Raw genomic sequence first — 27,628 nt, 5'->3', positions numbered from 1 at the left:
GCAATTAATTCATCAAACAGTACTTAGGAGCATTCACTGCATTACAAGGTCAAGAAACATCCTGTTTCTCAGCATATAGCCAGGACTTAAACAACGACATTAGGGATGGAGAAGCCCCAAGCTAACACCCTATGAGCAGCTTTTCAAAGTGCATGAGCCATTTATTTGTTTGATTAAAAACATTTGCCATTCCTTTGTAAGCTCATCTGCTGAAACAATGCACTGAAGAAACTAATAGAGAGAGGAAAAGAAATAACATTTTGAGTATGGGAGTCATTAAAGCTTGGACAGGAATTATACCAGCTCTGTGTGATGGTTTACTACCTTCCCTTTTCATCTCCTTTCTTTGGTTTAAAATTGCAAATTAGATGTTTTTTCATGGGCTACACAGGTTAACAAGGACCCCCTTCAAATCAAGTCTTTGAGGATACATTTGGCATATACGATAAAGATTACCAACCTCAACTTTCACTCATGAGACAACACAAGAGGAACACAAATGAATAATAAGTTTATTTGATTAGAACAGGCCCTCTAGATATACCAGTTATACACGTATGACAGCTGGTAGTCATTTTATTTCTTAATTCAGTAATAGAAATGCAACTTAGCTATGAAGGCACAATGCTGGTATTACAGACAAATCACTAGTGTTCAACAGAACTGGCTAGAGAAACACCTCCCTCCTACTTTCTTTCAAAACCACTTCTTTCATTTTACTAAAGTGAAGTTAAAAACACCAAAGACCTGAATCGGGACCAATCATATAAAAATCTGATCTGGATTTCAGCAATACTTTTATACTCCTTGGAGCCAGTATAACATGCTGGAGCTCTCAGTCAGCAACTCACATTTCCTTCTCTTTTGCTTTCCCCTCTTCCAGTGAGCTTCCAGGAAGACAGCAAGCCTGCTGCCATTTCAATTGCTTAAAATTACCACAAAAATCTCAAGAAGAATGAAGGAAAGAGCACAGGTTATTAGTGAAATGCAAGTTAAAAAAAATTGCATACTGTACTTTGTATGAGAGAACACACGATATTGTTCACTGAAACTCTTTTTAAATGCATCTTCACCTTCCCTGTGCAGTTTAATTGTATGCTCTCACAGCTTTCTTCCACCAAGCATAGATGTTGCTTTAGACAGGCACACTAATTCGCTTTTATATCATAATACATGCGGAGAACTTTCCTCACAGTCTCCACATATTTATCATCAGGAACAGGTTTTCTCTGGCTTCCAGGCTCTAGAAACTTCTTGATTGTGGGGATGCTGCTTATCCTTCTTTTAAATGCCTAAAAGGTAAACAGAAAGTACATGGTAGTTAAAAAAAAAAAAGTTAACACAAGAAAATAAAAACTGTTAAATTCATTTGTGGAAGCAGAGTATTTAACTGAAGAGGGCAATATTTACAGAAAGCATTAAACAAATATTGTCTGCCACTGCTGGAGAAACTACAAACGATAAATGTCCAGAACTGTTTCATCAGCAAAGGAAATACTGGTAAGAGATGTGCCTGTATTCATCTCAGTCTTCCTAATGGAAGTCAATAACATCCTTTAACAAGCAGCATGAGAAGGCAAGACAAGAAATACAGTTTTAACCACGGATAAAGTTTACTTCCCCTCACTCCAAACTCATTATTTTAAATAGTAAGACAGCCCGCCATCTTGTACTGATATACATGTAGGTTGAAGTGGAAACAGTTATCTGTGGTTTCAGATGTGAGCTTTATACAAATCACAGATTCTGGTCTAGAAAGTATTTTCCGTTTCAGGCATCACAGAGCTGTTGAGAGGATACAAAAAAAAACAAAAAAACAACAACAGAAACAGAAGGTGGTTTTCTTCGTGTCTGTATGAGAATTACTCCAGAAAATTATACATTCTGTAGATGAATCCTATTAGGAGTTTCTTCCTAAAGCAAGCAGAGCAAGACTACAATAAAAGAAGAATGACAAACATTCCTGTCTTATGTAATTGTCCACACATAACAGAAATATCTTTTATCATATTTCCATCCATGTAAGAGTACTGTTAATGTAAGTTACCTGCAACTGAGGAAAGCTCGAGAGAACGTCCGACTTCTTCTCTTCTACCATTAAAATGGCTTCAAGAAGATGAATGTCCGCCCAGCTAAAACTGTTGCCAACAAGGAAGTCCTGCCCATGGTCTTTCAGAACCTGGAAGCACCATAAATGAAAGTGTTCAGACATGGATAAGCAGCTGTGGTTGATGTTTACAAAATACTCAGGCACACCTCCTCTGGCTGTACTTACAGCCTCCTTTTCACCTTTTTCTCCCCGGCCTCTAGGGATACTGTTAGTGCAGGAGATGTGAGCTCAGGGCCTATAATCACCAATCATTTATCCACAAGCAGTCCTCTCAGCAGTAATCTAGAATCCCACTGTTTCTCTTACCCATCCTTTTTTTCCATCCTATAGCCCTGGGTAACCCCATGTACTGGACTACAGGGTTAGATCCCTCCTTGGTTTTCTCCCCTTTCCAGCCTAATAAATCTTGATTTTTTTCTGCATTTGGTTACAGCTTCAGTGGGAAAATTGAGATCAGCCATAGAAAAAACAAGATGCCAGTACGGCTTATGTAGCAGGACGTTCAGAATAGAAGACTTCTGTGCCTCTTACATCTGCCTGAGGAAACTTAAAACACTGAGGCATCTCCAAAACTGGTTTATAAACTGTGGTAATAACTGCTTACTACTGTGGTTAAATAAATAAACAACATAAATATATAGTTGAGATGTTAAACAAAGTTGACAATTAGCTATTTCAAAATTGCATCTCCTTTGTAATGTAGGTTACATAGTTTCAGTTCTCCTAAAAGCAGGAAGCTGCAATTTCAACTGTATATAACCATCGTTTACACATTCAGTGGATCAAAGGGGTACTTGGACCTTTCACTGTCAGTGGTGATGTTGCTCAAACCACAAGATCTCATCCAGAAATTTCTACATTTAGCACACCCCCAGTTCTCTTACACTGCTCTGACCTCCCTCTCATCTGTCCAGCCTAGTGTCTGTATGATGTCCAGTTTACAGTACTGGGCTGAAACCTTCCTATTTCCTCTGCTTCTTGTAAAATACCCAGTGTGCCTACTGGTGCCCTTCCAGAACAGCAGAAGGAAGGGATCCTACGACGTACCTTTTCATATACTGGGAAGTACCTGCTGGTGGCCTTCTGAACTATAAAGGCACGTTGCTTTTCTTTATCCTCAGCCGATAAGAATGGGAACATCAAAATAAAGCCCATAAGGTCCTCAGTTCCTCCAACATACATATCAATCCTTACAACAAACAAAAAAAACACAAATGTAAATAAAAAGGCACCTCCATAACGACAGATCTGCACTGTAATCGTAGAAGTTGAACCCCCCCCACTCCCCCATCATACAAACTATTTTTCTGGTTAAAAAGTAGAGGCATTTTGGGTTTATATGGCAAGGTTTTGGTAGCAGGGGGCTGCAGGGGTGGCCTCTGTGAGCAGAGCCCAGCAACTGCCACATGTCAGATCAGAGCCAGCTCCAGCCAGCTCCGAAGGGACCCTCCACTGTTCAGAGCCAAGCCAGTAAGTGATGTTATTTGCACTATTAAATACAATGAGACGCTATCAGATATTCCTGCAAGGTTTAACATGTACCAGCTTCACCTCTCTGGTTTTCCAAAACTGCATTTCTACACTACAGGAGACCAGTTACCCGAAGTACTTCAGCCTGGGCTAATCGCAGTAAACCCTTCTCATAGCACTGCCCTCAAGAACAAATCAACAAATACGTTTGAATTCTATCTTCTGATAAACAGAAAGAATAGGTCCCAGACTAAATATATAACTTGATGGAAGAGGATTCTGTCTGCAGGAAGACGTATTCAAGGAATTAAAGCTGTAGGTGATGGCTCATTAACACCACAAAGAAGTTGGTAAACTATGACTGATGCTCCATGTTATTTTTCTTGTTACTTTCCTGAACCAGCTCCAGCCAATTTACTTAACTACTCACACTTCTGTGGTATTTTACCCACTGAAGTTGGATTCCTTACTAGTTAACCTTTAGTTTTCCTTTAATTGAAAAATAATAGGAAATGGGCATTTAAAGGCCACTGAGATATCCTAAACACATTTTTTTTCCTTCACAGACACAGCATTAAGATCTGGATTTAGTTTCACATGAAACCAGAAATCTTTTGGTGGTTTTTAGCTGCACTTTCTCCAATTCCCGAAAAACTAAAAAGTAAACTTTTTATAATGCTGAGGAACACCATCTGAACGCAGATAACATAACTTCCATGTCTTATTTTGCAAACAGAAAAGCTAAAAAACAACCACTGCTTTCCAAAACGTTTTCAGTTTATAAAAGTAGCTCAATATTTACACCCCAACCAGTTCCTGAATACCTGTGGCAAGCTGTACTAATGTTTTACTAGAGCACAACAGATCCACACATCAAGCATTTTTTTTTGTAAAGATAATCTAATCAGAACAAATCAGTTGGGTTGCACTGAACTGCAGCTTGTCAGTCTCACTGCAATTTGTGAGGCACTGAAGCACATCAGCAATTGTGTGTGCAACTACCCCGTTAATTCCACACGTATCTAAGTTACTGTAATGCATCCAACAAGAACAGTCACAGTACAGGGCTCTCTCCTTCAGGTCCTTTCCGTAGAGGTTGTACTTTGCTGCAATGTAGTTGAGGATGGCTCTGGTCTGCACCATCTTCATCCCATCGATCTCCACCAGGGGAACTTGCTGGAACAGCAGGGATCCACCTGAAGAAAGGGAAAGCAATACATTACTTAAGAACACAGTTCAAGCAAATTTTAAATCCCAAAATTTCACCCTCATTACCACTATCTTAATCTAAATCGGGACACTCAATGAAGTTTTAGGATAAGCTTTTGCAAATCATTGTGAAATTCCACAAGTTGGAAAGACATTCAGTTCTCAGTGTGGACAGATATCCACACACGGGGAAGAAAAGCAATTAAAAAAAAATCAGTCTGAAAAAATCTCTGCCGTGTGGGAAGTCAGTCCCACAGTCTTTAAACATCTTCTCTGAGACTATGTAAAGCCTGCTCACACTTCTCTTGAGGTTTTATATGCACTCACTTTGCAGGAGCTTCTCATACTGTTCTCGTGTTTCCAAAAACTCCTCTTCAAACTGAAAAAAACAAACAAGTGAATAAGGAAGAACAGGAAACGAACATCTTCTCACATTTCTAGGACAGACAAATTTCAGTCCTGGATAGTGCTTATCATGGAAGAGAATACAAATCTTGGTCCCTACATTCCAGACATAACTCTAAGGGAGAAAATGCAAGGGGCAGAAGCACTGGCAAAACCTCTTGGTCTATCACACCTGACAAATGCTGCTAAAGGCAGCCCTAGTAGAAAAATTGGCATTAGGACCTTGAGCGAGGATGGTTTATTTGGTATTGAACAGGCAATTTAACTTGAGACAGTCAACAACATGGACTAGGCTGTCCTTAAAATGCTTCCTGACATGTGGAAAAAAAGCTCAGCTGTGTGTTATTTTGATTTAGGAGCTACAAGGGAACAAATTATTAGGAAGTTAAAACAAAGCTTTTACAAAATAATGTTAAAGTATTATGCCAAGCAGGAAGATTAGTGCAGAAGCATATTTAGGACACCTAAAGATGAATTATTCACTAGATAAGAAACCAAAAGACACAGCATTGCCTGTGATCAGAGTGATGTAATTATATTCAGTATGGTTGAGGATGGCTGGTAATTACAGAGGATTTCAGTTCAAGATTAAGGCACCAAAGCTGGACATTTACATGTACGTGTGCCATACATGTCTAAGGTGCCATTATAGTCAACGTAATCCATAAAGACTAGAAAGTGATTGAGCTTACCAAGCACTAGAAGCCTCGACACGAACTCCCAAGGGTTCCTCCTCAGTCAGCCTCTCTACGAACGTGCGTGTGACGTGTGTTAATAATTAAGATTTGCTACAGCAGGGAAAACCCAGAAAGTTAGGCACACAAATACAGCACGGATGTTCAACTAGAGTAAGTGGGATCACATAGGCTAAGATAAGCTGTTAAATCTATCCACATGAAGCAAGCAGGACAAAATACGTTTCATGCTGCAGCTCATTTTGAAGGATGCAGCAAGCTGAATGAAAAAATAAAAATCCCTGTACAAGCATCCAGCTGAAAACAGACAGACTGGAGAATGCAAATTTGTTGCTGTTTTACTTGGCACGGATTATACTCGTTATGCCAGGAACACATCTATGGTTCAGCTCAGTAGCACTGGGTGAGCAACAGAAGGCTTAATTAAGCATTCTTGCATTAAGCAAGAGCCTGGCTTGCAGTGTCTCAGAAGACACGTAACTTGAAGCCATACTTTTGTGCACCTGAAGTAATAGCACTTAATCGTGCTGAATAACCAATACTTATTTACTATTGCATCTTGGGATAGTTTTTCTCGTTTGGTTAATGACCAGTGTCCTGACGAGCTTAAAATACGCAGCTTAAGGTTAAAATGGTGAAACAAACCTCAACCCCGGCTGCAGCTAACAACCAGCGAATGGATTCCATTTTGCCTCTTCCATCAAAGTAGTAAAGTTTGGGTTTTCCAGCCATGACTTCAGACTTCCTGTTACCTAAAATATTTATAAAAAATATATCAATAATAATTCAAAATACTGATGGCTATTGAATAACGGTTCACAGGTCACTCACGGGACAACGATTTAAGTTAACTTCAGACTGGAAGCTTTACTGAAATTATTAAACTGATTTGGTTTCATTGCAGCACAGTCAAGTCACAGTTATTTCATAGTTGTCTTCACCTCCCCCCCCCCCAAAGTCAGAAAAAGTAAGCATCAAGTTGTTAATCAGGAGATAACCAGAGAGAAAAATAAAGTCACCACTGAAGAAATCACTAAAACTCTTAAAAAATGAAAGTCTTAGCACTAGAGCTACTCAATCCATTGCCACTAAAAGCCATGTTTCAACCAGAGGGGACAAAAGGGAGCAGATAAGGTTTTTAAGTCCTTAAGTATCTAAACATTCATTCTACACATGAAGCATGAAAACACAGTTTCAAAACCTCTCACTTGTCTGTCTAGCTGTGGTGATCCAGGGTATGTGATTCTATACAAGTAGTAACAAAATTAAACAGATAAATAGATAAAGACCAGCTTCTTCTGTAATAACCCAGACTGAAATACTTAGATTCAGACTGCTGTACTATTTACTTTTCTACCGGTCTCATTTCTTTCTATTAATAAACCTTATTGATAAGTGTAACTTTTCAGTTTATCATATACACCATGCTTTGCAAGCAGAACTTTAGTACTTCCATGCCTCCATAGAGGAGGCAATTACTTGTTCTAGGATAGATGCATTTTGGTTGCAGAAGGAACTGGATTCCACTGCACAGCCATAAGCCAAGGGAGCATTGAATTTCATCATACTAGCACTGCATATGCACAGATCCGAAATAGTAACTCCTTGCTGCAGCTGAGGGCTGTTCTCCCTCTGCAGGGAGATGCCTTGTCACCTTAAGCAGCAGTTGAATCAGTCCTGGAAAGCAGCCTTATGGCATGCGAGCACTGACCGCCGGTTCTCAACGTTGCAAGCACTCCTTCAGAAGCAAGAGGGGTGGAAAAAAAAGCAACCTCTAACAGATCTTGAGCACAGATGCAGCACCAGGTAAGAAGGTGAGGAGAAAAAAAGAGAAAAAAAAAAAAAAAGGACACAAAATCACAAAATAAAGGCTGCTGCTGACAGGAATTCAAATGAGCAAGGTTATTTGGCCCTTTGTGCCTGCTGAAGGGCCTCCACTTGGCATGGAGCTGTGCAGCAGAGCCTGTGGCACCATGTCACACCAAGCAGCAGCGGGATGAGCCCAGCACCTACCTGAGCGTCAGGAGAAGAGGCTGATGACAACAAGCAACACGAGGTGCAGGCAGACTGCAACGAAACGGGCAAAGAAGGCAAAAAGGATGGTTTTCCACGAATGGAAATGGCTTGCAAGACAGTTAAACTCATTAAAGAGGGGAAAAGAAGGCAGCCGAGGTGATTGTTAATTTGAAGTATTTAAAAAGTAAGAGAAACATTAGAGCTTTTGGTTCAGCGTGCCCTTCTGAGATGTGCTCAAAGCATGCCAATGTCGCAGAATCACAGAAACATTAAGGTAGGAGATCATCCTCCTAGATCATCTGGCCGAGCTGTCCCCCTGCCACCACCATCACCCACTGAACCATGTCCCTAAGCACCAGGTCCAGCCTTGCCTTGAACACCCCCAGGGACGGTGACTCCACCACCTCCCTGGGCAACCCGTCCCAGTGCCTGCCTGCTCTTTCTGAGCAGAAATGTCTTCTCATTTCCAACCTGAGCCTCCCCTGGCACAACCTGAGGCCACTCCCTCTGGTCCTGTCGCTGGTTACCTGTGAGGAGAGGAGACCCCCGGCTCCCCACACCTTCCTCTCAGGCAGTTGCAGAGAGCAATGATGTCTCCCCTCAGCCTGCCGTTCCCCAGACTGAACAACCCCAGCTCCCCCAGAGGACACCCGAGCGGCAGTGCCACCCCCAGAGGCGCACAGCGTGGGGGCTCCTCAAGCTGCGCCAGCCAGGTGAGGCAGGACGAGCACCTCCAGCTGAGGGAAACACGGAACCAGCGAACATCCCGAGCTGGAAGCACCCACCAGGACCACCGAGCTGTCTCCACAGAAGAGCTCCCAAAAACCAGGACTGGGGGAACGCGCTCCTGCCCCTCGCCCCCTGCTCACCGCAACGCGAGGACACAAAATGGCGGCCGCCGCCTGCCTGAGGGGAGCTGAACTGAGCTGAGCCGAGCCCAGCCCGCCCGCCCGCCAGGCGGTGCCGAGAGGGACAGCAGCCAATAGAACGGCGCTGATTTGCGTAAACCGCAAAGGCCTGTGGGAGGAACGAAGATTGAGGGAAAACGTTAAAGTGCTTATAGCCAGCCTGGAAAAGACGTGTTTAGGCAGAAGTAATGACGAGAGAATGTTTCTGCTGTCTGTATCATCGAATTTTCACCCTCAAATTTCCTCACCGTAGCCTAAGAAGAAAGGCTATACGGAGCTTTATATAGAATTTGGGCCAAACGATACTCTGGATGTGAGGGCGATCTGGCTGCGACATCTGTCACCCCATTGATCGCCAGGGTTGATTCGGCTGATCTGGCTGGCTAGGCGGGTGTCCCCTTCCTCCCTCACCGCTCCATGTGCGTCCCTCCCGAAGCTGCGCGCTCGGTCGAAGAGGACGACCTTCCCCGATAGAGGCGTGTACCGTTCATCGGTCAAGGGTATACGGTAGCTGCGCTCCCCTGCTAGAACCTCCAAACAAGCTCAAGGTCCATTTGTAGGAGAACGTAGGGTAGTCAAGCTTCCAAGACTGCAGACACATCCAAGTGAGGCGCTGCACGGGGCAGTCTGCCATTGTTTTGCAACGGGACCCACCAGCAATTCCCCTCATACGTCTTCAATCCCACATCTACTTCTGCCCCCATACAGTTCAAGCCCGCTCCAAGTCAGCAAAATAGTTGGATATCCAACTTACTGGCCAAGGTATTTCTACCACCCTGAAAGGCAGCAGGAGAGGAGAGATCACAGATCCCTCAGCGGGATGGGGGAGAGAATTGGAAAAGAAGTGAAAGCTTGTGGCTTGAGATAAAGACAGTTTATTGGGACAGAAAAGAAAGGAAAATACTACTAATTATTATTAGCAGTACTATTATCATTATGTGTACAAACAAGTGATGCACAATGCGATTGCTCACCACCCGCTGATGGATGCCCAGCCTAACCCCAAGCAGTCTGGCCCCCCCACCCCTATATATTGCCATCCCTATCTATTTATTGTTCAGCATGATGCCAGATGGTATGGAATACCCCTTTGGCCAGTTTGGGTCACCTGTCCTGGGTCTGTCTGTCTGTCTGTCCCCTCCCAGCTCCTGCTGCACCCCCAGCCTGCCCCTTGGCAGGACAGAGTGAGGAGCTGACAAGTCCTTGCCTTAGTGCAGCACTGCTCTGCAACAATTAAAACATCAGTGTGTTATCAACATTATTATCATCCTAATCTGAAACACAGCACCCTACCAGATACTAGGAGGAAAATTAACTCTGTTTTAGCCAAAACCGGGACACAGCTACAAAGAGGCAGTACCCATCTGAGAAGGCACCAAATGGAAGGCTTATTTAAAAAAAAATAAAGTGCTGTTATTAAAAACTCAGTAGAAGATAAAAGACACTAGTCAGTCCGTATTTCTTCAATAGTAACTTTATTCTGGGCAGGAGACTTGACACAGAGGGAAAGAAAACGTTTGCAACAGTTTTGAACAAAAACACTGAAGGAACAAGAACCATTACTTCTTTAAGATCGTACTCACATCAACAATTCCACAATTCCTCTTCCACAGAAGCTCAGAAATGTTCTCCTCTCCTTCTGGAAGAACCTACTCACAACAACAGCCTTATTAGACATGGAAATACCATGGAATTGGTGAAGTTTTTTTTTTGGCTAACATCATGGCACTCACACAAGACTTTTATCAAAACCTGGATTACAGAGACAAACGATCTACTGTCAGGCTCCTTTATTTCCAACAGCCATTACACGCTATGCATAAGGCAGAGAAAAAGTAGACAGCAGAATTCGAGCAACACTTTGCACAAAGATGCTGCTAAACATTAAGACACAAAGGAGTAGGCTACATATGATAAATTCTCAGATGTGCTGCTTGCCCAGATTTCAGTGTAACAAACAGACTAACATCTTTTCCACCTGTGCTGCATGGTGAGAGCACAGCGTGATATACTGCTCAGCCAAGTCAGTCCTTACTCAGAAAGAACATTCTCCAACATCTGTAGGAATCTGCTTGAGTGAAGGTTACAAGAGTGCTCCCAATATACTAATACTTCACAATTTTCTCATCCAACTAAGTTAAAACTAGAAGTCATTCAGAAATGTCAAAGATTATTAGCTTTTTTTCCCCTCAAAAATAATGGCTTTTTTTCTTTCAGGAAAGGGGGAGTTGTGCCAAAAAAAATTGTAATACTATTTTTCTAATATTTTTGCTGAGCTGACCAAAACCTGAATGCCATATTCAGGTTCACTGCTGCAGGGCTGTGCTGATAAAAGTTCAAAGATTACAGGCCAGGTCCAGATTCAACATGTACCATGTTAAGCATGCTGAGTAGTCCCCATTGTCAGCGGCAGAGACCCAGGCATATCCAGGGGGCTATTAAGTTCTCAGGCGAGCTGAGTTTCTTGTGAGTGATTCTCACTTACCTCTGGTTTAGAGAATCAGCTCACGCTTAGGCACCAGTGGTTAGGTAGGATGAATCCAAGCCTCAGCAGCCCGTTCTTGTGACTTGTCTCCTGCTTCCATTAATAGGAATTATATGCATGAAACCGACTATAGAAATCGCCTACTTAGGTCTAAGGATATTTAGGACAGGTTTAGGGTATTTTCTCTTGAACTGATTATTCAGCGATAAAATAAATTAAATGATATCTAGACATAAATACAGGTATTTCTTTCCAACAAGAGAAACAACTATCTTTCCAGTTCTAACACAAATATACATATTTCCCTTTCCACTCAGCCAAGACAACATCAGCATGTGCTCCAGAGTTGGAATGGCTGCTTTAGGGCACTGCTACGCATTGGCATCACTGTACTTGTTTGTATCAAGTAATTAGAGTAGCTGGACATGTCCGTGGCACATATAAGTCTTATATGTATACCTCTATAATGCCTTCTGCTCCTTTTTTGCCTTGTACTGTCTCACTGTGGGCTGAGTTTGTTAAAGCAAACAGTGACCAGTGTCCCTCACGGTTCCCCCGTAGCACTGAGCCAGCAGCCTACTCTAGGGTCCTGTTTCCTGAGTCCCGTACGTTCTCCACGGAAAGAACTGAAGGTGCCAGAGCATGCCACCAGCCTCCAGTCCGCAGTGGGTGCCCCTTGTGGGTGCAGGCAGACCCCACAGGTAGGACTGCACTCACACACTAGCACTTCGCCTCCTTCAGATGGCCAGATGCCCAGAACCGTACCTGCTCTGAGGATCTTAGTCTCCCAAATTTAAGATCTGCCCGACCTGTTCATAAAATGAGTTCAGGTGAGGTTTCCCAGAGCTAAGCATTTCTGCACACTTCTGCAGGAAGATGTGTTTTCACAGCACACTTCAGCTTTGATGGTGCTTTTCCAAAGCACAGCTATAAAATATGTTCTCCCACAGCACTGTTTTATCCACAGGGCTAATCTTCTGTGGAAGGAGCTGCAGGAACACCCAAATGCTGACTGTGATCAGAACGAACCTTTTACTGCTGGCTGAACTCTGGCACTCCTTTCCAGTGCAGAAATAACCCAGGCTATGAGGCTATTCTCCTTTGTCTATAACCCGCTCATTCGTTCTCTCCTATAAACTGAGTTAAATGCTTTTAGTGAAATCAATCACAATTTTAGAATGTTTTTTAGTAGGATGAGGTAAGGTCCCAGTTTTTCCCAGGAGAGCCTGGGGGCCTAACTTACAGAACAGAGGACATACTCTTCACTTTGCAGTGAAGTCCTACTGAAAAGCAGAACTGAAGCTTAAATTGATTCATTTGCTCCAGATTTATGTTTTTCCCAAAAGTGATTTAAAACAGTTATAAAATAGATAGAATAGATACTGTTTCCTTAAACTCTGCTGCTGCTGGTATCTCACTAATACTTTGTTACTGTGAAACTAGCTTTGTAATTGTCAATACTGTCTTAAATCTGTCTTTGCATCTTATATTCCCAACAATGACAAAAAAGCAGAATCTACTTTCTCTCCTTAGAAGTCATTAGGAAACATTTACATGAATTTAACAGAGGTAGGTCCACATTCTATTTCATAGTGAACAACACCAAGAGGTAACTTTGAAACAGGACAAACAAGCATCGGAAAACAAATCTACCGAATACCCTTTACTAAAGGAGACTACCAAGATTTGGTAAAAGCAAAAGAATGGGACTGGAAAGCTGGACAGCAGCTCACCAAAAACCTGGTAAAGGTAAAAATAAATACTACAACAACAACAACAAAGCTTCCCACTGACTTCCAGCAGTCTCTCAGTGAATGCAAAGGAGAGTTTAGACTGTTACTCATCCCTACTCATTGATGTCAATACAAAGCAAATGAGTGTACAACCACAACAGCATGGCATCAGGATGTGGCACTGCTGAAATTATAAAGCCTCATTTAGCACATCAATTTCCAACAATATCTAATGAATGCCCCTTCCTCACTACTTCTCTTCCACTGCAATATTGCACCACTTTGCTTCTTTTTTTTTAAAACCCACTTTTATAAAAAAGTTGAATCCAATAAAGGAAAAGTTAAATTTTAAAAAAGTTTTATATAAAAATTTATCATATAAAAATGCCAAGACCCCTCAACCATATATACAAAATGATTTTGTTATGAAAATAACTGGACCCAATTATATAACAAAACAATTTCATACAAAAGAAGTACAAGATTGCATCCAAATTAATACAAATAAAAATTAAAAAAATGCCTTCAAAAAGGTCTCAACCATAGAAGATCTTTTAAATTTACAGGTATACAAAACAATATAAAATTGTCTTGTGTTAGTCACCATTTCATGGGAAATATACACTGGTTCAGGAAGTTTTTCCATGTGTCACCGGTTAGCACCGTACTTTGCAGACCAGTCAACGCGGCCGTGGATCGGCTGAGCTGGTGGCGGGAGAGGCATTAACCTTGGTGTGCTTTTTGAAGGGGAGTTGAATGAGGGCCGTCCAGGATGGGGTCTTACCAACTTCGGAGAAGCATAATCTAAGGGGCAAAAGAAAACACCAGGAGATAAAGATTCGGTAAGTAGCTGTCCACATTGGAAAACAACTGATCTAGAACATCATTTCTTGATGAAACAAGCATCAGCAAATTCTAGTCAAAAAAATGATGTGAAACACCAGAGGATCCAATCCCTAAACCCTTATCATACAAGGAGTATCTATGTCTCGGATTTGAAAAGTGTGAATTCTGTGCCAGCTCTCGCACCAGACTCTAGAATCCACTGAAATATGCTTACTGGTTAACAGCCGTGGATAAAAACATGTAATTCATACACCAAAAAATAAACCTTCTCCATATGAAGTTCACGAAGATTATGAACTATTTGTTCCAGTCACTCAAATATTTACAAAGCAAAGCAAAGATATGTAACTCAGTGCTGCACGTATGCAGCACAATCAGAGTAATGAGCAAGGGACTGAGACAGTGTTGGCACTATACTTACTAGAAGATGGATCTGCAATTGGTGCTAACTGAACCCTCTGCCCAGCAGAGCCTACTTCCTTCTTCAGAAACGAAGGGATATAACCACTACTTAGACCACTTGATCCTATGGGACCTGAAAGAAATGGCAAGAAACGTTGGAGGTCAATACAATAGATCTCCTGTACCACCAGCAGATGATAGATGTGTGAACTGATGGGCCATGTTTGAGATCAAGGCTGACCGTGGACTGATGGAAACAGCAACTTTGCTGAAGACAGAAATCCACACATCCTTTGTATGTCTCTGTTCAGAAAGCTTCTACTAAAGCCAGTAAGAGTGCCATTTAACAACCTGTGACAGATTTGTGTTCCAAATCTGGCAAGTCAGACACCAAAATTGTCCTTAATATGAGCAAGAACACATTTGACTGACCACTTTAGATAACCTTTAAGAACTGGAACAATAGTTATAAATAAAACCCTCTAATCTTATACCACAGCTGAACACTAAACACGTTAGCATGTACAGATGGCACATATTCCTATAGTGTAATAGAGCAGTACAGCCACGGCACAGCATATTGTGGGAAATTATGGTAATAAGGAAAAAAGGGAAAAACCTAATGATATCCTATACAGCTACAAAAGAATCAAAACCTTGTAGAAGAGCCAGAAAGGAGCCATGTGCTACATATATACTGGTTCTCACATAGTTTATCTATTTACATCTCCCATCTTAAATTTAAAAAAAATCATCTTCTGATTAAATTACATCCAAATTTTTAAGGGTGTTTTTATTTTTATTTAAGAGCTTCTAAAGGCCCCAAATATTTTTTTGACCAAGAAACAACAGAAAATTTCTCAATCTAATGTTTTTGTAAGAACATATGCAAAACAAGTACCACACTGCAGAGCTGTAATGTCATGTGAAAACATGAAGCCAGGAGAGATTAGAGAGGGAATAAATAGGTATAATTTAGAAAGTCAACATGTTTAAGTATATCTGGTAAAATCTAATGTTAAAATCTACAAAATAATTACTTCAAATCCAGTAATAGGGATTAAATACCTGAAATACCAGATGTCAAAAGATACTTGCAGACAAAAAATGGAAGTGGCTTTTTGTCTGATTTTTTTAAAGCTACAATTATTCCACTATTTTAAACAGCATCAATTAAAAGACACAAGGATAGAATGTTATTCACATAACAAGAGTGGTCTGTATGGCTATTTCAGTTTGTACCATTTTTCTTCTTTGTGACAGTCACTTAAGCAACAGTTTGGTTAAAATAACTCTGAAACCTGAAAATATGACTTACAAAAACTGGCAAAAGGAAATTAAAGGCTAGATGAAGTATTTCAGGTTGTACACACCTGAGCTGTCCATACTTCTATGCATGTGGTACTTCAACACAGCCTTTCAGGGATTCATTAGAAGAAATGCCTATGTTTTAGTTTCGTGTAATCTCCATGTAGTCTCATTACTGGACATAAGAACAGGCCTGGCAGCAAATATCCTTGGAGATGACAATGTACTACAAATGGTTGACCCCAACACACAGCTATTTGGAATTGCAGAGACATCTTACCTGAATTTATCCTGTTAATACTTCCTCCCAAACCTGAAGTTTTCCCAGGCAAACCAGAACTGGGCCAGGGATTAGACGGAACGGACTCTTTGCTCGAAGTGGAGACTAAGCTATTCCTTGTGTTTACTCCTATGACAAAAACACAACAATTACCACACTAAAAATCTCTGATTACGCAGGCCTGCATTCATTCCATCTCATACACAATCTTAGAGCAATTGTTCGGTTCCATGAATATTCATGAGACAAGTTAAGGGCATTTTCTCTTCCAGTCTAGAAGATCAGTCATATCCTTCTTAGGGAACCAGGGAACAGCCTGGCACATTAGCAGACATTTTCTACCACACTTAAAAGCATAAAAGAGCATGTGATAGAAGGGAGAAATGTCAGCAATCCTATCCCCCTTCATGAAAGCAGGATTTATCTCAGTTGCTAGACTGCTAAAATGTAGTTGGCATTATTGGCCAACTATATTAGCAAGAAAGCTCTTCCTCTCCTCGTTTTCTTTAAGTAATAGCCCCCCCTTCCACAAATTCAAAGGATAAAGCCTAATGTATTTCGTACCATTGTTGGAATTACAGGATGAAAAAGAAGTATTTGATACTAACCAGGTAGATACCTAGAATGTCTCAGGTAGTGCTGCTTTGCTGCAGAAACTCGCAACGTGGGAGTGTCCTGCCGAGGGAAGGTAACGTGGGAAGGTGCACTGTTGCCAGAGCCAACAGCATCCGAAGGCTTCAGGTCCAAAATGCTTTCAAATCTATAACCCAAAAATTGCTACGCTTAGTCCAATACTTATAGCATATGCTTATCCACAGTTGGCCTTCTCTCCTCCATCCCATCTCCACGAATCACTTCCTCATATTGTGTTTGCTACAGCATAAACACACAGACAACAGGGAATATTTTCAGCCTGAAACCATACAAGTGCCCCTAAAATTCTGACCTACACTTCTAGCTCTCTAATAAATTGCTTTCTTGGTTTTTATATATCACCTAGTAAGTTTTTCTCTACTGTGTCTGATCCATGGAAAATGCAGCTTAGAGTCATGTGATACAGTTTGTATGTGGGTGTGTTGGGTCTGTCTGAGCTGGAGTCACCTTTTCCCTGCAGCAGCCTGCACAGTGCTGTGCTCTGCACTCGTAGCTGGAACAGCACTGATATCACTCCAGTGTTGTGTCTATTGCTGCGTAGTGCTGGCACAGCATCAGGACTCCTAAGCCCCCAAGAGCCAGCAGGCTGGGGGTGGGCAAGTGATGGGGAGGGGACATTGCCGGGGCAGCTGACCTAAACCAACCAAAGGGATATTCCATAACACCTGATGTCACACTCAGCAATAAAAGGGGGGGCTCTCGTGGGGGAGGGGGCTGTTCCTCCTGAACAACCACTACGCGTTTGAGGCCCTGCTTCCCAGGACGTGGCCGAACACCGCTCGCTGATGGGAAGTAGAGAGTAATTTTTTTTCTCTCTCTCTGTGCTTCCGCGCGGACTGATTGTTTCTTTTGTATCTGTTTCTCCTTCCCATTCCCTTTCCCTTTAATTAAACCTTTCTCATCTCAAACCTCGAGTTCTCTGTGTTGTATTTTCTCCCCCCTCCTTCTGAGGAGAGGGGGAGTGAGAGAGCGGTTGTGGTGGAGCTTGGCTGCCCACCTGAGTAAAACCACCACAGTCCTTTTTTGGCGCCCAACGTGGGGCTCGAGGGTTGAGATAACAATAGCATTGATTGAAGTATTTACAACTAACATATCGATAGTCATAATGTTCGGTTTTCTGGCAATACTTTTCTGTGTGGATATGTTGTATGTAGCCTACTCTCTGTTTTCTTTTTTCCTTTACATCCGATCGGAGAAAGTGTTGAAGTCTGTGCTTGTTTTCTTTATCGTGTCGTGCTGTAACATACTGGCCTTCAGTTTTGTTTGGTATTCAGGCCCGGCATGGTTATCCTCCTGGTCTCCTGGAGATTATCTTATTGAAAATATTAAGAATTACAGCGCCTTCTTTTTTGCCCCTAACAGTCAATCAGTGAATAATATCGGGTGTGGTGCCTTCTACTTTTCTCCCTGTGGGCTAATTACAGCAGCCTTTCAGTATCTTGGATACCCTTGGTCAGATATTATCCTCCTATTACTAGGTTTTGTGTTTGTCTTCTTCCCCAAGGTAAAGCAATTTATTAAGAATATTATCCAAGGACCTGTCCCCAGACAAAGTTGTGGGTGGCAAGGTGTGTGGGGGGATTTGGGCAGGTACCTATCACGGTTTTCTCCTCCAATGGTTCTAAATTTCACCCCTGAACAAGTGCAAAATCCAAGGAAGCTGGTGCAGTGTTTGAAAGACGTATGCCCTGACCCTGGCAATACTAGAGAACTCCACCAGATTGCTGCACTCTGCTGGGGTCTGGCTTACGCCTATCAAATATCAATTAACATTGCCCAGCACCCTCAAGGGAATAGGGAGGTTCTTGAATTTGATGATGAGACAGCACAAACTGTGACCACCCTAGAGGACCGACCATCTATGGTATCAGTCGCCCCTGTAGTAAAGACGAAACAGTGGAAACGGAGATCAGGTCGTTTAGTACGGGAAGAAGCTCCTCCTACAGATGAGGGAGAAGAAGAAAAGGCAAGCAGCTCTAAAACAGCGTTATCATGGCAACATCACAAAGGAGAGACTGAAATCATAGATGAATCAGAAACTACTCGGTCTCTATCCTTGAGTGAGCTGCGAGAACTACGAAAAGACTTCAGTCGCCATCCAGGTGAGCACATCCTCACCTGGCTGCTTCGATGCTGGGATAGTGGGGCCAATACCCAACAGCTAGAAGGCAATGAAGCCAAGCAGCTGGGATCCCTTTCCAGAGAACGGCTCATTGATAGAGTAATTGGAAGAGAGGCACAAGTTATCAGCCTCTGGAGGCGAATCCTAACAGCTGTGAAAGAAAGGTATCCCCATAAAGAGGATATTGTCTACCAAGTAAACAAATGGACCACTATGGATCAGGGCCTCCAGCAGCTGCGGGAATTAGCTGTGCTGGAGATGATTTATAGTGATTTAAATAATGCCCAGACACCTACAGACCCCGATGAAGTTCAATGCACAACATCCATGTGGCGGAAGTTTGTACGGGCGGCACCCCTAACACATGCCAGCACACTGGCAGTAATGGGTTGGGATGAGGGGATGGGGCCAACTGTGGACACCGTGTCCAATCAACTTCATAAATATGAAGAAAATCTCTCTGCCCCAGTACGGGGCTGCATTTCAGCTGTGGAGAAATTGTCCCAACGGCTAGATGAACACATAGCTTCGTCCTCACCTAAACAAAAAAATCTTTCGGCCATCAAGCGCCAGCAGTCCCCGGCTCAAACAAGGGAGAATCCAGGACGCACACCGCGAGGTACCTTGTGGTTTTATTTACGTGACCATGGGGAAGATATGAGGAAGTGGGATGGTGAACCGACCTCGGCCCTAGCTGCTCGGGTACGTGAACTACGGAAAGATAGAGCAGCAACAAAGAGGGCCCCTAAGAGGATTGCTGCTCCAGTTTCTGTTGAACAGTCCCCCAGAGGCAGTAGAAGGAATAGTATTACTCCTGACCCTGACGAAGAGACTTCTGCTTCACATTTGGAAGAATTAATTGATAGATACTCCGACCAAGACTAGTGGGGCCCTGCCTCTGGCCAGGTAGAGGAGAGGGACAACCGGATTTACTGGACTGTGTGGATTCGATGGCCTGGCACACCGGAACCGCAAAAATATAAAGCTTTAGTGGACACAGGCGCACAGTGTACCCTAATGCCATCAGGCCACCAAGGGGCAGAACCCATCTCTATCTCTGGAGTGACGGGGGGATCCCAAGAGCTAACCATATTGGAAGCTGAAGTGAGTCTAACTGGGAAGGAGTGGCAAAAGCACCCCATCGTGACTGGCCCAGAGGCTCCGTGCATCCTCGGCATAGACTACCTCAGGAAAGGATACTTCAAGGATCCAAAAGGGTACCGGTGGGCTTTTGGCATAGCTGCCTTGAGCACAGAGAAGATTAAGCAGCTGTCTACCCTGCCTGGTCTCTCACAAGACCCTTCTGCTGTAGGACTGCTGAGGATTGAGGAACAGCAAGTGCCAATTGCGACTACAACTGTGCACCGGCGGCAATATCGCACCAACCGAGACTCCCTGATTCCTATCCATGAGTTAGTTCACCATCTGGAGAGCCAAGGAGTGATCAGCAAGACTCATTCACCTTTTAACAGTCCTATATGGCCAGTGCGAAAGTCCAATGGCGAGTGGAGGCTAACAGTGGACTATCGGGGCCTGAATGAAGTCACACCACCACTAAGTGCAGCAGTGCCAGACATGCTAGAACTCCAGTACGAACTAGAGTCAAAGGCAGCCAAGTGGTATGCTACAATCGATATTGCTAATGCATTTTTCTCTATCCCTCTAGCAGCAGCATGCAGGCCACAATTTGCTTTCACTTGGAGGGGCATTCAGTATACTTGGAATCGACTGCCCCAGGGGTGGAAACACAGCCCTACCATTTGCCATGGACTGATCCAGACGACACTGGAACAGGGGAACGCTCCTGAACACCTGCAGTACATCGATGATATCATTGTATGGGGTAATACAGCAGAAGAAGTTTTTGAGAAAGGGAAGAAAATAATTCAAATTCTCTTGAAAGCTGGCTTTGCCATTAAACAGAATAAGGTCAAAGGACCTGCACAGGAAATCCAGTTCCTGGGGGTAAAATGGCAGGATGGACGTCGCCACATTCCAACGGATGTGATCAACAAAATAACAGTTATGTCTCCACCAACTAGCAAAAAAGAAACACAAGCTTTCCTAGGTCTTGTGGGATTTTGGAGAATGCATGTGCCCGGTTATAGTCAGCTTGTGAGTCCTCTATATCGAGTAACTCGGAAGAGGAACTCGTTTGAGTGGGGCCCTGAGCAACAACAGGCCTTTGAACAACTCAAACAAGAAATAGCTCGTGCAGTAGCCCTTGGGCCTGTCCGTACTGGACCAGCTGTGCAAAACATACTGTACACTGCAGCTGGGGAGCATGGGCTCACCTGGAGCCTCTGGCAGAAGACCCCAGGAGAAACTCGAGGCCGACCTTTGGGGTTCTGGAGCCGGGGCTATCGAGGATCAGAAGCCAATTACACCCCAACTGAAAAGGAAATATTAACAGCATATGAGGGGATTCGAGCCGCTTCAGAAGTTGTTGGTACAGAAGCACAACTTCTCTTGGCCCCACGGCTACCTGTGTTACATTGGATGTTCAAAGAGAAAATCCCCACTACACATCATGCAACCGATGCTACGTGGAGTAAATGGGTAGCGTTAATTACACAGCGGGCTCGAATGGGAAAACCCAACCGCCCAGGAATCCTGGAAGAGATTATGGACTGGCCAGAGGGCAGGGATTTCGGAGCACCAACAGAAGAAGTAACTCGTCCTGAAGAGGCACCACCATACAATGAGTTGCCAGAAGACAGAAAGCAGTATGCGTTGTTTACTGACGGATCCTGCCGTGTGGTAGGGAGCCATCGGAAGTGGAAAGCTGCTGTGTGGAGTCCCACACGACAAGTTGTGGAGGCCATGGAAGGGGAAGGTGAGTCGAGTCAGTATGCAGAAGTGAAAGCTATACAACTGGCCCTAGAAATTGCTGAAAGAGAAAAGTGGCCGGTACTATATCTCTATACTGACTCATGGATGGTGGCAAATGCGCTGTGGGGGTGGCTGCAACAATGGAAACAGAACAACTGGCAGCGCAGAGGTAAACCTATCTGGGCTGCTACCCTGTGGCAAGATATTGCTGCTCGGGTAGAAAACCTGGCTGTAAAGGTACGTCATGTAGATGCCCATATGCCTAAGAATCGTGCTACCGAAGAACATCAGAACAATGAAGAAGTAGACAGAGCTTCAAAAATTGAAATAGCTCAGGTGGACCTGGACTGGGGACGTAAGGGTGAGCTGTTTGTAGCTCGATGGGCCCATGAAACATCAGGACATCTGGGGAGGGATGCCACTTACAGATGGGCTCGTGATCGAGGGGTGGACCTGACCATTGAGGCCATCACACAGGTTACCCATCAGTGTGAGACCTGTGCTGCAATCAAACGAGCCATGAGGGTAAAGTCTCCCTGGAATAGAGGGAGATGGCTTGGATTTCGTTATGGTGAGGCCTGGCAGATTGACTACATCGGACCACTTCCACAAACCCACCAAGGTAAACGTTACATACTCACCATGGTAGAAGCAACTACTGGGTGGCTGGAAACATATCCAGTAAACCATGCCACGGCCCGAAACACTATCTTGGGCCTGGAAAGACAAGTGTTGTGGCGACATGGTACACCAGAAAGAATTGAGTCCGACAATGGGAGTCACTTCCGAAATAATTTGATCACTTCCTGGGCCAAGAGACATGGCATTGAATGGGTGTACCACATCCCTTATCACCCACAAGCCTCTGGGAAGGTTGAGAGGTACAATGGACTGTTAAAGACTATGTTACGAGCATTGGGTGCTGGGACATGGAAACATTGGGATATAAATCTACCAGAGGCCACTTGGCTAGTTAACAACAGGGGGTCTGAAAGCCGTCCTGGTCCTGCTAAAACAAAACCCCTACACACTGTGGGAGAAGCTAAAGTCCCTGTAGTGCATGTGGGGAAGTGGATGGGGAAGGCAGTGTGGGTTGCCCCTGCCATGGGAAAAGGCAAACCCACTCGTGGGATTGTCTTTGCCCAAGGACCAGGGTATACCTGGTGGGTAATGCAGAAAGATGGGGATATCAAGTGTGTGCCACAAGGAGATTTAACACTGGGAGAAAATTAATCTGTTATCCAAGTTATGTGTTGTAGGAGGACACTGCAGAACCAATGACAGGTCAACTTTGCAAGGAACCGGGCAAGTGCAACAGTGATGTGAGCTAAGCTGGTGCTCGTGTCAAGAAAACCAACTTCGCATGTCCTGAGTGACCACTTTAACAGATGAAGCTGAAACCATCAACAGTTTTTATGAGCATTTTGGGAAAAGACCTATAGAATAAAGAGAAGTACAGACATAAAAATGCTTCAATGGACAGAAAACAATGGTGATGAGAACATCTATATACTAAACTGTACCTGATTGTGACACAAATGTTATGGAATAAGGGGTGGAAGTTGTGTTGGGTCTGTCTGAGCTGGAGTCACCTTTTCCCTGCAGCAGCCTGCACAGTGCTGTGCTCTGCACTCGTAGCTGGAACAGCACTGATATCACTCCAGTGTTGTGTCTATTGCTGCGTAGTGCTGGCACAGCATCAGGACTCCTAAGCCCCCAAGAGCCAGCAGGCTGGGGGTGGGCAAGTGATGGGGAGGGGACATTGCCGGGGCAGCTGACCTAAACCAACCAAAGGGATATTCCATAACACCTGATGTCACACTCAGCAATAAAAGGGGGGGCTCTCGTGGGGGAGGGGGCTGTTCCTCCTGAACAACCACTACGCGTTTGAGGCCCTGCTTCCCAGGACGTGGCCGAACACCGCTCGCTGATGGGAAGTAGAGAGTAATTTTTTTTCTCTCTCTCTGTGCTTCCGCGCGGACTGATTGTTTCTTTTGTATCTGTTTCTCCTTCCCATTCCCTTTCCCTTTAATTAAACCTTTCTCATCTCAAACCTCGAGTTCTCTGTGTTGTATTTTCTCCCCCCTCCTTCTGAGGAGAGGGGGAGTGAGAGAGCGGTTGTGGTGGAGCTTGGCTGCCCACCTGAGTAAAACCACCACAGTGGGAAATATGTTGAAATTTTTAATATGGAAAAAAGAAAATATACATTCAAAGATGAATTTGGGAAGACTTAAATATTATTTTCAGTGGAGAAAAATGAGCAAGAAACTGTACAGAAAGATGGACTGTCCATAAAAGAAGATGTTTCAATTGAAAGGTCAGCATTCAACAAGAAGCCAGGACAAAGTAGGCGAGAAAAAAAACCGCACGGATGTACGTTTCTATATCCACAGAAAGCATAAAAACAATATTATGCAAAAAATAAGACCAAATAGCATACAAACATAATAAAAAACAACTTACCTACAAAGAGTTTCATCATTCTGCCTCTTTTTGTTTTTCAGGTCAACTCTTGTGACAGAAGAGCCAAAATCAAGGTCTTCCAAATCATCCCAGTCTTCAGAACTCTTCACTGTTCTAGCAAGATGCCCCCATCTCCGCCTAGCTTTTGGTTTAAGTTCACCGTTTATGTTCTCAGTTCCAGCAGATGTTTTCTATTACAATAATTGAAAAGAAACAAACCCAGACAGTTACACTACAAACCAGGTGATAGGACCAAAGCAGCTTTTCTTCCTATCTGAAAGGGCAAGAGTGGTAGCAGAGCTGTAACAGAAAGCTAGTCTTTCTTTAAAGATGCTAAGAACACCATCTGCAGCCTGTAGACCTTATTACGTGTCTTCCCCATTTCATCCCATATTAAAATATTTTACATTGACAGAAGAATAAATTTCTTGGGTCTCATTTCCAATTCTACCTGTCTTTCACTGTACAACTTCTGAACAACTAGTGCATACATGATTTGTATTCCTTAACCCATCTTGGGAACACAAAACCATATGTACATTTATGTTTCCACTAGCCTGTACCTGCATATTTATAGAAAATATTCTCCTTGTGGGACAGCGCAGATACAAATTTGCCTCTCCTTAGTCATTTAAGTGTTATTTGTACATTTCAACCTTGAGTGAATCAGTACATTGCCAGTACAGATCCTGGTTAAGACCAATTGTTTATCAGAAGTGTTCACAGTAGTTTGGCCATCTATCTTATGCATCCATTCTCCTTGTATAATCAGCATAAATGGCAGGTTCTTACTCTGAAAGAATCCGTTGTCTTCCATGGCCTGTACAGAAACCCAAAGGGTTGTCTTAGTTATGTAAACTGGATGACTTAAATGGACTAAGCTAACAGACCCCCAGCGTAATTCAATACCATTTAACTTAATAGTTTTATCCCTGGCATCAATCACATTAATATGCACACCACTGTACATCATTTTACTCATGTAAAATCACCCTTTATAACAAAGGGAAGTGTAAAACGCCGTAAAATAAGAAATCAACTTGTTTGTTTTATAGCAATTGGATTTAGATTTCAACAGACTACCTTCCAGTTTACACCAGAGAGTCATAGCTGTTCTTTATTCACATTGCCTGTACTTTTAGTTCAGTACAAGAACCCCATGCAAGAGAGCAAGAAAAAATAAAACAGTTCAGGAAAATCCAAACGCTAGATGGACCTTTACCTGCTGAGGAACCTTATTGTGAATTGCAGGAAGAAGAAGCTGGTTAGACTTGTCTTCCTGCAAATAGTTACTGTGATCAGTCCCAGAGTTGTCTGTCTTATATGGATAGACCAAATGATGAGAAGCCTGGCTTTGCTGAAATGCTCGTGAAGAAATACGGGTGTGGGATTTTGAAGGAGGTTGTGGTGGCGGGACAGGCTTAATATGCAGAGATGATTTATCATGGAGTTCCTTCTGTTTTGCCAGGTCCTGAACACCCAAGGCATGCCCAACCTGGAAATATGGATATCGGAGTGCCTAAAACATAATGAAGAGGTTAGGATCCATCTTAGGAAACCAGTTTCTAACTTACCTAGCCCTATGGGACAGTACAAATTTTATTTACCCTTTTCTGAGGTAGAAAATAGTAGAAGGTGCATCTTTCAACACCAGACCCTAGTGAGCACAATCCACCTCAGAATATGCTGCAAAAGTAAAAAAATCTCAACAGATATCAAGTAATCAGATCACCTGTGAGTCTCCACAAAAGGGAAAGGTTCTGCAGAATGGTAACTAACTTCACCAGGAAATGTGTGATCTAGAGGCATGTTCCACTGTTCTCTGTCTTTGTGCATGCGAACATTCCTATGTGGAAAGGCATGAGCAACTGTCATCACAGATTCATCCATCAAGACTTGAATGACCCCAGAGACATTCTATCTCTTCCATTCTCCAGTGAAATAAACATATCCCTTATGAAAATTAGCATTTCTCTTTCTTGGAAGATATGTTGGTAAAATTGCCTTATCCTGCCTTACAAGTAATCAAGGAACTGTCAGTAAAGGCAATTCATCTCTGCCCACCTTGCTGTTTCAGGGATACTCATTTTCTCTCCCCAGAGACCTCTCACTGTAAAAAAAAACTGCTAAAAGCTCAGGTTTCTCACCATATTTATACTTACTCCAAAACAGGTGCTAAGAATTATCGGTCAATGGCTCTTAATACCAAGTTATATTCAGTGTTTTTGCTTTTCATTACCTCTGTGATTTCTTGATCTATTTTACTTCTAAGATGGTTTAATTAACTTTAAAGCTTTTTATTAGAATTCATACTGAAGGTCTGATATTGTAGAGGTTCACCTACAATCCTACTGAAGTCAAATCAGATTTGAACCCAGAATAACATCTGTTTTTCAGAAGGTGCCCTGCGTATTTCATTAGTTGGGTGCTATCACTACAAGCACTGTTACCTAAAAACCACTGGCTACCACCAACAGGACTGCTGTACATGCACTATTTGGACTATGTTTATATACAGCACGTTGGGACATATTTACAGTGCGATCAAGCCCACACTGTCCTTCAAATAGCTTTGATAAGGTAGCTTTGTCTAAGCAACAGTGGTCTGGATGGATTGGGTAACAGTGAGGTGAGCTGAAAGCTGGCTGAATGGCTAGGCCCAGAGGGTGGTGATAGGTGGAACAAAGTCTGGTTGGAAAGCAGTAACTGTCAGTGCACCCCAGGGGTCACTGATCTGGGAGGGGTGGCTGATACACCACAGTTGTCCTACAAGAGGGACCTTGACGTGTTGGAGAAGTGTTCTGACAGCAACCTCATGAATTTCAGCAAGAGGAACTGCCAAGAGCTGCACCTGGGGAGGAAGTGAGCCCAGGCACCAGTACGTGTTGGGGGTCACCCAGCTGGAAAGGAGCCGGGGGTCCTGGTGGACACCAAGCTGAATGTGAGCCAGCAATGGGCTCCCACTGCAAAGGGGGCCAACAGTGTCTTGGGCTGCACTAGGACCGTTACCAGCAGGTCAAGGGAATGATCCTTCCCCTCTACTCAGCCCAGGTGAGGCCACACCTGGAGTGCTGGGTCTGGTTCTGAACTCCCCAGTACAAGAGAAAGACCAACAAAGGGCTACAAAGGTGATTAAGGGACTGGAGCATCACATATACTCAGAAAGGCTGAGACACCTGGGACTGTTCAGCCTGAAGAAAAGGCTCAGGGGGAATCTTATCAATGCCTACAAATACCTGAAAGGAGGATGAAATGAGGTTGGAGCCAGGCTCTCTTCAGTGGTGCCCAGTGACAGGACAATAGGCAATGGACGCAAACCAGAGCACAGGAGCTCCCATCTGAACACAGGAGAAACTTCTGTGCTGTGAGGGTGACCAAGCACTGGCACGGAGAGGCTGGATGAGTCTCCGTCCTTGGAGATACACGAAAGCTGTATGGACATGGTGCTGGGCACTCTGCTGTAGGTGACCCTGCTTGCGCAGGGGGATTGGACCAGATGCCCTCCAGAGGTCCCTGCTAACCTCAAGCACTCTGTGATTCTGCGACACATCTCAACAGCAATGAAAGAAAGCACAGCACCATACTATATGCTCCAGCATCCAGACATCCTACCTTCAATCCTCTGTAATTCACAGCAACTAGGTTATACTTAATTCAGGTGCACATACACTGCAGTCACACAGAAAACTG

General features: G+C 43.5%; 2 protein-coding genes across 10 annotated transcripts in view; both read right to left on the bottom strand.

Annotated features, from left to right (window-relative positions):
• Window positions 1-494: 494 nt before the first annotated feature.
• On the bottom strand, window positions 495-8,876 carry LOC101796851 (glutathione S-transferase 3). Of its 3 annotated transcripts, XM_027455109.3 has the most exons (8): window positions 8,691-8,832; window positions 7,903-7,956; window positions 6,535-6,641; window positions 5,117-5,168; window positions 4,644-4,776; window positions 3,158-3,299; window positions 2,048-2,179; window positions 495-1,292 (listed from the first exon to the last, which is right to left on the bottom strand). In XM_027455109.3, exons 3-8 carry the CDS (start codon window positions 6,619-6,621, stop codon window positions 1,149-1,151), a joined length of 690 nt encoding a protein of 229 aa, XP_027310910.1. In that variant the 5' UTR covers window positions 6,622-6,641; window positions 7,903-7,956; window positions 8,691-8,832; the 3' UTR covers window positions 495-1,148. The 3 variants fall into 3 exon arrangements, with proteins under 3 accessions (XP_027310910.1, XP_005009255.1, XP_005009254.1); XM_005009198.6 differs by lacking the exon at window positions 7,903-7,956 and having other exon boundaries at window positions 8,775-8,876; XM_005009197.6 differs by lacking the exon at window positions 7,903-7,956 and having other exon boundaries at window positions 8,691-8,855.
• A 1,393-nt stretch (window positions 8,877-10,269) lies between these two features.
• The window catches only part of CILK1 (ciliogenesis associated kinase 1), a 29,550-nt gene continuing 12,191 nt past the window's right edge, over window positions 10,270-27,628 (bottom strand). For all 7 annotated transcript variants that reach the window (XM_072036370.1, XM_072036365.1, XM_027455108.3 and 4 more), the window contains exons 10-15: window positions 25,161-25,457; window positions 23,939-24,129; window positions 16,476-16,627; window positions 15,868-15,996; window positions 14,299-14,412; window positions 10,270-13,835 (exon numbers count right to left, since the gene is read on the bottom strand). In XM_072036370.1, the coding sequence (XP_071892471.1) occupies window positions 13,681-13,835; window positions 14,299-14,412; window positions 15,868-15,996; window positions 16,476-16,627; window positions 23,939-24,129; window positions 25,161-25,457 (1,038 nt within the window). In that variant the 3' untranslated portion in view covers window positions 10,270-13,680. The remainder of the gene's footprint in view (window positions 13,836-14,298; window positions 14,413-15,867; window positions 15,997-16,475; window positions 16,628-23,938; window positions 24,130-25,160; window positions 25,458-27,628) is intronic.

Source organism: Anas platyrhynchos, chromosome 3 (assembly GCF_047663525.1).
Source record: "Anas platyrhynchos isolate ZD024472 breed Pekin duck chromosome 3, IASCAAS_PekinDuck_T2T, whole genome shotgun sequence".
Lineage (NCBI taxonomy): Eukaryota > Metazoa > Chordata > Aves > Anseriformes > Anatidae > Anas > Anas platyrhynchos.
The sequence above is the reverse complement of the archived record's forward strand: the minus strand, read 5'-3'. Positions and strand labels throughout refer to the sequence as shown.

Excerpts from the sequence above, each read along its gene's own strand:
- LOC101796851 (XM_005009198.6), bottom strand. The coding sequence starts at position 6,621 with ATGGCTGGAAAACCCAAACTTTACTACTTTGATGGAAGAGGCAAAATG. Across the intron at positions 4,777-5,116 it reads GTATGAGAAGCTCCTGCAAA|GTGGATCCCTGCTGTTCCAG; the intron begins GTGAGTGCATAT and ends CCCTTTCTTCAG. Across the intron at positions 1,293-2,047 it reads CGAGCTTTCCTCAGTTGCAG|GCATTTAAAAGAAGGATAAG; the intron begins GTAACTTACATT and ends TTTACCTTTTAG.